Genomic DNA, 9,855 nt, shown 5'->3' with positions numbered 1-9,855 from the left:
CGACATGTGGCGATTTGGGTGTCCCTTATTATAAAGAAAGATATTTATAATGACAAAAAAGAATGACTTAGATTGCAGTTTTTGGACTGAAAGAAAAAGAACAAGAGCAAAGCTAACAATCAGTTACATCCTAGAGGGTAGTGATGTTTGTTAGTTATTAAAGACTAATTAATTATTTCTTAAAGTTATCCGTGGTTATTTAGGGTAGGGGTTTCCTAAACCAGTTAGAATCCTTGGTGGCCAAGTTTGTAACCTATATAAATAGGTAGTTAGGCCTTGTAGAATTTTTACATTGTGTAGAAAACGATTAAGAGATCGGTGAGAGATTTCTTGTATAGATTTTAGGTCTAAAGATAGGGTTTCGTTGTGAGAGCATATTGGTGAGGAACAAGAGACAAGGTTATCGTCTCGGGTAATTGTTATGGTGTAACCAATGGTTTGTTGGGTTTCACACGACGTTGTAATCGTTTATCTTCATAGTGGATTTGAGTTGGTGCGGCTCAAAGTGGACCTAGACAATATATACAAGTTGTATGTATTGGTCGAACCACTATAAATCTTGTGTCTTGTGAGTTGATTCATCTTTCTCGTATTATTATGATTGCTTGTGCTTGGTTTACTTATTATTCATCATAATATCTCAAGATCCGTTATCCGCGGTTGTCAGTGATTATTCCCTAAGAAAATCCTGACAATGTTAGCCGGAATTTGGGTAGCAGTCCATTTATCTTCGACGTTGTTTGACATGGCATAAGTATCCAGACTGTGAGCCGCTGAGTTTGTACCTTTAGGAGCACGCTGGAATATTACAGATTTGATAGTCGCAGTCACTTTTTTAATCTCGACAATAAGTTTCCAAATCCTCTATTGAGAGTTCTGAGAGTCTCCATTCAGAGGGTTGACAACAACCTGGCAGTCCCCTTCGATTATAATTGTATCGCAGTTTAACCAACCAGCCAATTCAGCAGCCAAGAGGAAGCCATATGCCTCAACAACCACAGGCCTGTCGCAATTGCAAAGTCTAGTGGCAGCACCACAAAAAATTCAATCACTATTTCTAACAACAGCCGCACTATCAAAATGGACAGTGTTATTCTTAAGAATATATTTTCTCATCATTAAAAAGACATGTCTTTGTATATGGAGTTTCGCATGTCTTTATAGGGTGTTTCGCAAATTTTTGATGCATCACATGTACACCCTAATCCCTTTTAATGAAAAATCCGTCTAACAGCATTCATTCACATCTAATCCGTCCATCCAAACTTATCCTATAAGCGAAGCCCATACTAGTTTCTTTTTTTTCTGACTCAAAAAGGGAAAATTTTATTAAAAATCAAATACATCACTGTTAGAGCATTGCTCGGTCGAACTCGCATGCGTTGCGATCTCAAGCATGTTTGTCAATGTTAGTGATCAAAACTATATGTCTTGATTTCTGGTATACATATGACTAACTCTCGGTCTAAGACAGTTAGGAATAGTTGAGATCCAGATTCCATAGTGATTATCTTACGAAGACGAAAAACTACTCAAGGAACCAGTGGAACTTCATCTGACCAAAAGGTATGTGGAGACTTGAACTCATCTGTCACTCAAAAGTCTATCTACACTATCTCCTACTCTTGAGACAAAATTCGTATAAGTATGTTAGTTTTCATACATACGCATTTGCTATTTCCAGTCGAGTTTACTCGCCTATCTTTTTCTCGAAATATGTGTTGGTAAGCTTTTGGTTTAACCATTTTCATCTTTACCCGTGACGAAAGTCATGATGACGTTTCAATCTTGAAAATATCTTCGATGACGATAGTCGATTCTTTATGTCTAACGACTATTATAACATTATAGAAGAATGTTTCAATGATTGAAATGTAAAGTTGAGATTACGTAACCAACTATGGATATAAGCATATAGTGTGTTCGTACATTAGTGTATAAATCCATGTACTGGAAACCAAGCGTGTGCATATGTGTGCATATGCATGCGGTATTGGTGAAGGAGACAGGTTGGTTACGCGTACTGGCGGAACTTTTCCTCCCGGAAAATTCTGTTGAGTTTGGAGTTTCGAACTCATAAACCAGTCACCTTAGGTACGCGTACTAGCGGAACTTTTCTACCTGAAAAATTATGCTGAGTTTCGAAACCAAAATTCAACTCAAATCCGGTAGCTAAGGTACGCATACTCGTAGGCGTACCCAAGCTGGTTATATTTCTCAAATCGTTAGTTTCATGAACTTAAACAATAAATCAATAAGGAATGAAATCTTTGCAAACCGTGGCTATATTGTTCATGAATTGATTCAAGTGAATCAAACCGATTTTGTTTCAATTGTGTCTATGTATAAAGATCAGAGCAATTGAACAACTCTTGAACTAGTTCTTATGAGTCATTTGAACTAGTTATGAAGAAGATGAATACGTTTAATATGAAAGTACTCATATGGATAACTATTTGTGAACCAACTAAGTACACACGTTTAGGTACGGTTACTCAAACCTAAATGAATACATTTCATGTGTATATGACAAGCTAAGTTTCGATCTAACGGTTGAAAGATATTAGCCTGGATAAATCAGGTTTTTCATCTAACGGTGAATATTGAATGCTTTGTTACCAAGGTAACTTTGATTGCAAACCCTGATTTGAAAACTATATAAAGGAGACGTATAGCAATTGGAAAAACTAATCCCCACATCTCCTGTGTGATACTAGTTGGTTTTCTAGAGTCTATTCTCCTTTAACCGTAGGTTTCTTCTCGAGACCCTGTCGGTTAACGACTTGAGGACTTCATTGGGATTGTGAATCCAGACGAAACTACTTCTCTTGTAGTTGAGCGATCTGATCTTGCCATTTTCTATCGTACGAGTTCAATTGTAAGATTGGCTTGAGATTATATCTATGATAGGGAAAGATAAAAAGAAATCAAAAACATCTTCGTCTCATCGTTTGTGATTCCGTAATATCTAGTTTCACTATCATACGATTTAGATTATTGTGAGGTGATTGATAATTCTAGGCTGTTCTTCTGGAATATAAGTCTGGGTTATTGATTGCTTCCTGTTAACCTTGATTTTAACAAAACACAGAACAAAACTCTTAGGTTTATTTGTGGGAGACAGATTTATCTATCATTGGAGACTTTTCCAGTGTGATACAAATTTGTTTATTAAAGTCTTTGACTTTGGGTCGTAGCAACTCTTGGTTGTGGGTGAGATCAGCTAAGGGAATCAAGTGCGTAGTATCCTGCTGGGATCAGAGACGTAAGGAGCGCAACTGTACCTTGAATCAGTGTTAGGGCTGTCAACGGATAAATATCCGCCGGATATTGGACAATCCGATAAGGTTAAGGTTAAGAATTATCGGATATCCGATATCCGGTAACATCCGGAGGATATCAAAAATGAAAACCGATATCGTTAATGTTAATCTATCGGATAACGGATATTTATCCGTTAAAATCCGATAACGCATCTTAAGAAAAACATACAATGAAACAATCTGGGGATTATCTTTTATGATTGTTAGAAAACACAATAAGGAACCTACGAGTATGACACTATGTCATGGTGGTCGTTCCCATCCACTTGACGTGAGGAAATTTTCTTATCTTTGAGAATGAAGTTGAACAGTTCCAAGAAGCATAAGAAGAAATCTATGTAACTATATTTAGCATACATTTTTGGACTACAATGGATATACAATCTCCATTAATTCCGTTTACGAATTCCAGTGTGTCCAACAAAATGCTAGGCTCCATTGTGTAAGAAGATGTTTACAGTCTAAAGTAATGAAGCTTGAGGCTTTCAACTTGCAACTAAGAACTCGAAATGGTGATGGTAGCATTCATATCGGCAAGACATTCAGTAGGAAGACCGAGAAACGTATTCATGAAAATATCATCAATAGGTTGGACAGTCGCAACTCCAACTAACCTGCATTTCCCTTCTTTACTCGAAATGGCGATGGTAGTATTCATATCGACAAAACATTCAATAGACTATCGGATATCGGATATTAACCTAACGGAAAGGCCTATTCCAATATCGTTATCGTTAAGAGAAAATATCCGATAAAATATCCGATTCCGATATCCGATATCCGATATGTCGGATAAAATCCTATAGGATGTCGGATTTCGGAAATGGATATCGGATATCGGTTATCCGTTGCCAGCCCTAATCAGTGTGATATTGATTAGGGTTCAACTACAGTCTATACCGAAGTTAATTTGTAGTAGGCTAGTGTCTGTAGCGTCTTAATACATTGTGGTGTTCAATCTGGACTAGGTCCCGGGGTTTTTCTGCACTTGCGTTTTCCTCGTTAACAAAATTTTTGTTGTCTGTGTTATTTCTATTCTGCATTATATTTTGTTATATAATTGAAATATCACAGGCTGTGCGTTTGTATCGATCAATTGTGAAATCCAACCTTTGGTTGTTGATTGGAAATTGATTGATCCGTGGATATTGGTCTTTGGTACCATCCAAATTTATTATCCTTGGATTTGATAAAGACTCGCAGATTTCTATTTGCTTGAGTAAAGTCAAATCAATAGAGAGATATTAACTCCTCGATATACTTTTCTCTAGATTGAGTCTGACTGTCTAGTTGATTCTCTAGAAAGTATATTGGAGTTAGTCCATACAGATTTTTAATCGAAATATTGGGTGTGTTTGTTAGACCCCCGCTTTTTCAATCACTAAGAAAGTAATGGTATTGGTGGAAGCAAAATACAAAGACTATTCCAAAAAATACATAGACTCAATGAGCAACAACCTTCAAGTTATGAAGAACCATGTCCAAGGTGAATCCTTCAAATATTTGATTACCCACACACCAATTATAAATCAAAGTTTTAAAACCATCTTTCAAGTTACTAGTTGAGTTATATTTGCCGCTAAAAACCTTTTAGTTTCTATCAAGCCAAACAGCCCACCAGATTGCAAATGGGATTATGTCCCAAATCCTAGTTTTCAAACTTAAATTCTTCCCTTTCTTTCTTCTCCATTCCCATAATGTATCTCTGACACTTCCTTGAAAAACCCATTGAAAATTCTAGGCACTTAAGAAGTAAAACCAAATTTCTCTAGTTGTATCACAGTGCAAAAAAAAGTGTTGGTTTGATTCAGCACTTTTCTTGCATAACACACAACCATTCACATTATATGAATTCCTCAGTAAATCCATTATAGGTGCAGCATTATAACAGAGAGACCAAACAAAGAAAATCATCTTGTGTGGTATTTTTGGATTCCATACGCTTTTATAAGGGAAAACTAGCAGGCCATCATCCTCCAATGATTTATAACACTCTGCCACTGAGAATGTTTTTGTACCATTCTGCCATAATCTGTGATCCTGACCTTCACCTCTATTAAAAGTATCCAAAAAATTCAGGAGATGAGCTATGTCTTCTATCTCAGCTTCCCTAAAATTTCTGCAAAAATCAAAATTCCAACTGTTTCCAGCATTTTCATCTAACACCTTCTGAATAGTAGCATCTTGCAGTCAGCTCAAACTATATAAATTTGGTAAACTTTCTTGTATAGATTGCGCAGTCAACCAAACATCCTTCCAGAAGATAACTCTATCACCACTGTTCACCTGTAAATTTGAATTCTACTCCACATGACTTCTACTCCACATGTAAAATAAAATCCACATTTAATTAGTATTTATATTTACATAGATACATTTTTATGATTCCTATGCATATGTATGTATTTTCCGAAGTACATGTATGAAAATTTTTCTTTCAACCTATTCGAGTTAGACCTACATATAAGAATAACCCCCATATAAGAATATCTTTTTGTGGTCTCTAGGATATTCTTGTACAGAGATTTTATTGTAGTGCACTTTTTTGAAAATTCACTTTTAAACCAGAAACCAGTTCAAAACCCAATAAATTTTTTTTAAGATTGTTTACCTGTGCACAATTGTCATCAACGAAGACAATTAAATCATCTGAAAATTGTAGATGATTGATCTCAAATGCTTCAGAAGATGGCCTTAACCCAGGGATTAGATTCAAAAATGCAGCTCTCTTTATCAAAACAGATAACACCTCCATAATAAGAATGAATAAAAATGGAGACATTGGATCACTTTGCTTTAGTCCCTTTGTACTTTAGAACATACTTGTAGCAGTTCTATTTATAGCCATTGAAAACCTTGTATTAGACAGACACCATCTTATCCAGTTCCTCCTTACATTACCAAAACCAAACCTTGACATTGTATGATCGAAACACCACCAATTAACATTATCAAATGCTTTCTGCAAGTCCACTTTTACTATCAATTAGCTCAGATGCAATAAGAATGCCATCACTTATCTTCCTAGAATCAACAAAAGCACCCTGGAATTCAGAAATAATTGAAGGAAGTACTTGTTTTAATGTGTCTGCCAGAAGCTTAGAAATTATCTTGTAGATCCCACCAATAAGACTAATTGGTCTAAAAGAATGCATTGAAAAATCCCCATCACACTTGGGAATTAAGACTATACTTGTGCAGTTTAATCTCCAATCAACATGACCAGTATGCTCAAATTCTTTCACCACTGCGATTAGCTCTACTTTGATAATATCTCACACTGCCTTGAATAATTCCATAGTGTATCCATCTGGTCTTGGTGATTTATTCTTGCCAAAATTCCATATCACATTTTTAACTTCACTCTCCTCAAATGGTTTCTCCAACATTATACTTTGCATAACACTTAAACTGGGCAATTATGGTTCATCAAAAGTTGGTCTAACTACTGCTTCTTCTTTGAATATATAAATCCACATAAAAAGTCATAGCTATCCTTTCCTTATTATGACACATCTCACCATTGATAATTAGTGAGTTTATTGCATTTGCCTTCTGCTTATAAGAAGCATATTTATGGAAGAATCTTGAATTTTTTCACCTTCTGCTAACCACTGACCTTTAGACCTTGAGAACCACTTCCTTGCCAAATTCAGAGAAGCTTTCTTGTGATTGATTCTTGCTAACTCTCTAGCTGCATAATCCTCACTGTTTAATATATCTATTTCCTCCAGACTGTCATAAACATCAATAAGAGTTTCATGTTTATCCACCTCCTTCTGTAATGAGCCAAAAGTTCCTCTTCCCCATTTCTTTATAAAAAACTTGAGAGCCCATACTAGTTTCGGTAGTTCTATTTGACCTAGCAGAAAAGAATTTAGATTTTCGACAGTTCTTAAAGTTTTTGCCCCAATCCAAAATATACAGTTTGTTTACGTATTCCACAAAAGTGAAAGAATAATTGGAGTCAAGAAGTACTAGCTAGCGACAGCCGAAAAACCCGACCACTGTTCACGAACAACCTGGCCAATCTCCCAACAAAATCAAACCCTTATACGATTTTAAAAGAGTCCCACATTGGACAAGGGGATTCCAATGATTTTCTATATAAGAGATCATAATGGTTGTACTAATCGCCAATCAGCGATGGTTTGGATGCCCACCAATAGTCCTACATGGGCTATCAGCAAACCTACTTGCATTGATATAAGCAACCCCCGGGCCTCTCCAGCCATTGCTGATCTGGTTTTTTGCGAACCGCTGATCTGGTTTTTAGGGTAGTTTTTAGTTTTTAGTCATACTCAAGTCTACCACAAGATATCTACCGTGAAATCTGCGAGTTGTGCTTTAAACGGCATTAAGAATTTGGAATCCAAAATTCTATCAATATTTTTCTCTTAAAGTAACCCGTATTGTTAGAGCATATAAACCCTAGCTTATTATCTCCAAAAGAATTTCGAAGGTGAAGGGAAAAAAAAAGCTGAAGGAGGAAATAATACAGGAATGTCAAGTCTACCACAAGATATCTACCTCGACATTCTTCTGAGAGTACCAGTGAAATCTACGTTTACATGTAACTGTGTTTGCAAGTCTTGGTTCTTATTGATTTCTGATCGTAAAAATGCATCTTAGTCTTACTTCCGAAAGAAACAGCTATCATCTAATGCTTATAGGTTTTGACGCGATGAGCGTGCATTCCATAAGTTAAGATTCATTATCATCAGCGAATGAATCTAATGCCGTCTTCAAAATATAAGACTGAATTTTTGGGTTCAAGTAATGGCTTGGTATACGGCTGGGATGACCAGAAGAAATTGTTTTTTCTGTGGAACCCAGCCACAAAGGAATACAAGAGATTACCGAAATCACAATATAATTATTCGGGTAGATTACATGGTTTTTGTTATGATTACAAGATTGTCGATTACAAATTGGTAAATATTTATAGAAATAAGGAGGGTTCATCAATGATAGGAGTCTATTCTCTAAAATCAAACTCATGGAAATTCATTCAATCCATCCGATATGGGTTTCCTTTTTCTCAAGCGTCAGGTGTGCTTTTCAATGGAGCTCTTCATTGGTTCCCGGAGATAAGTAAACTGTCTTCCTTACTCTCAATGGATATTAATGAAGAGAGATTTGTAGATTCGCAGCCATGGATTTTTTTTTGATAGGAAGAGAGAATATATTAGATTATGGAAGAATGTACAAGTAGGCTACCAGCAGTAGCAAAGAAAAGAAAAAAACAAAAACACTAATAGAAGACGGATGCCCAATTAAGAATAGTTTGAGAAAAATTGGTATGAAGTTTGTTTCCAGCTGCTGCAGCCCATGAGAGGATGAGAACTTTTGCAATTTCACATAAATCTCCATCTGTTTTGAAGCTGTACTTGTCTTGAAAAGTGCGGCAGTTTCTTTCAGTCCATAGAGTCCAAGCGATAGCTGCAGGGATTAAGTTCCAGATCACCTTGCCAGTATTGCTTGAAATATAGTTATTTGGCCATGAATGACCTAGAGCATGCATGATCGTAGCCATGGATTATAAACATGACAGTATGGTGCAGAAAACTGTATCTAGCTAGAATGCAATTCTCGGATGGTTTGTCAGACTGGTTTGTCAAGCCTGGAATCAAGAAAACTAACCATGGCAAGGAGTTGTGTCAAAGTGCATATACTTCAGTAACATTACATTCCAATTCATAATATTCTCTTCATATTAATGCTTAGTGTAGTGGCATGAAACTACACACTACATCCGATGGAGTATAAGGTGATTCCACACAACATGAAGAAACATAAACAAATATAGACACAAGGATTTACGTGGTTCGGTATGATTACCTACATCCACGGGGTGAAAGGATGTGTATTATTATTCTTCTTCTTTGGTTACAAGTTGTACTCTCTCTCTAGTGTTGGTGTTCTCTCAACTCAAGTAGGATGCCTTGTTTTCTCTCCCTCTTTGACCTCTTTTTCTCTCTCGACTAGCCCTTATATTTATAGGCCAAAGTCGACATACAACATAATTACAGTGTTGGTCACATTACATCGTTTTAGCTGTTCTCTATCGGACCTTCACTGATCGCCCAACTTCCTGATTTGACCGATAGTTCTTCACCCGAGGCCGAGTCTGTATCGCCTGGTTAGAACGATGTCGCCCTTCTTTCTTCTCGTTATTTTGTTTTACCATCTTCCTTCGTCTGACCGAGTTCTTTCTGATTGTTCGCCCGACCTGTCAGAGGATAAGGGTCGCATCACATCCGACACCTATTGGGCCATCACGTCCGACCCACGTGATACCTCGCTCTTTGCGCCGTTTGGTTCTATCCTGTGCTTCTCCGCTCGGTTTTCTTTGGTGTATCATAGGTTAGGATCTTGCCACCTAGCCCTGTGGATTATCTACACCTATATTTATGCCCCTTCTTTCGCTCGTGTGCTTGACACGAGGGAAAGAAAATCGTTCCGTCTTCCCACGTCCTCGAGCGTGCCGGGAATTCCGCCATGCAGCCTCCCACTAACTCTCCTTTATGAC

At 36.9% G+C, this 9,855-nt stretch overlaps 2 protein-coding genes across 2 annotated transcripts; both read right to left on the bottom strand.

The window, feature by feature from the left end:
- Nucleotides 1-5,060: 5,060 nt before the first annotated feature.
- LOC113271938 lies at nucleotides 5,061-6,078 on the bottom strand. The gene is made up of 2 exons (XM_026521861.1): nucleotides 5,935-6,078; nucleotides 5,061-5,492 (listed from the first exon to the last, which is right to left on the bottom strand). The coding sequence occupies exons 1-2, from the start codon at nucleotides 6,076-6,078 to the stop codon at nucleotides 5,061-5,063; spliced, it is 576 nt and encodes a 191-aa protein (XP_026377646.1).
- Nucleotides 6,079-6,274: 196 nt separating this feature from the next.
- LOC113271937 lies at nucleotides 6,275-7,558 on the bottom strand. The gene is made up of 4 exons (XM_026521860.1): nucleotides 7,516-7,558; nucleotides 6,876-7,185; nucleotides 6,603-6,734; nucleotides 6,275-6,464 (listed from the first exon to the last, which is right to left on the bottom strand). Exons 1-4 carry the CDS (start codon nucleotides 7,556-7,558, stop codon nucleotides 6,275-6,277), a joined length of 675 nt encoding a protein of 224 aa, XP_026377645.1.
- Nucleotides 7,559-9,855: the final 2,297 nt, after the last annotated feature.

This window comes from Papaver somniferum, chromosome 4 (assembly GCF_003573695.1).
Source record: "Papaver somniferum cultivar HN1 chromosome 4, ASM357369v1, whole genome shotgun sequence".
In the NCBI taxonomy this organism is placed as follows: domain Eukaryota; kingdom Viridiplantae; phylum Streptophyta; class Magnoliopsida; order Ranunculales; family Papaveraceae; genus Papaver; species Papaver somniferum.
This window is presented reverse-complemented; position numbering and strand designations above follow the sequence as displayed.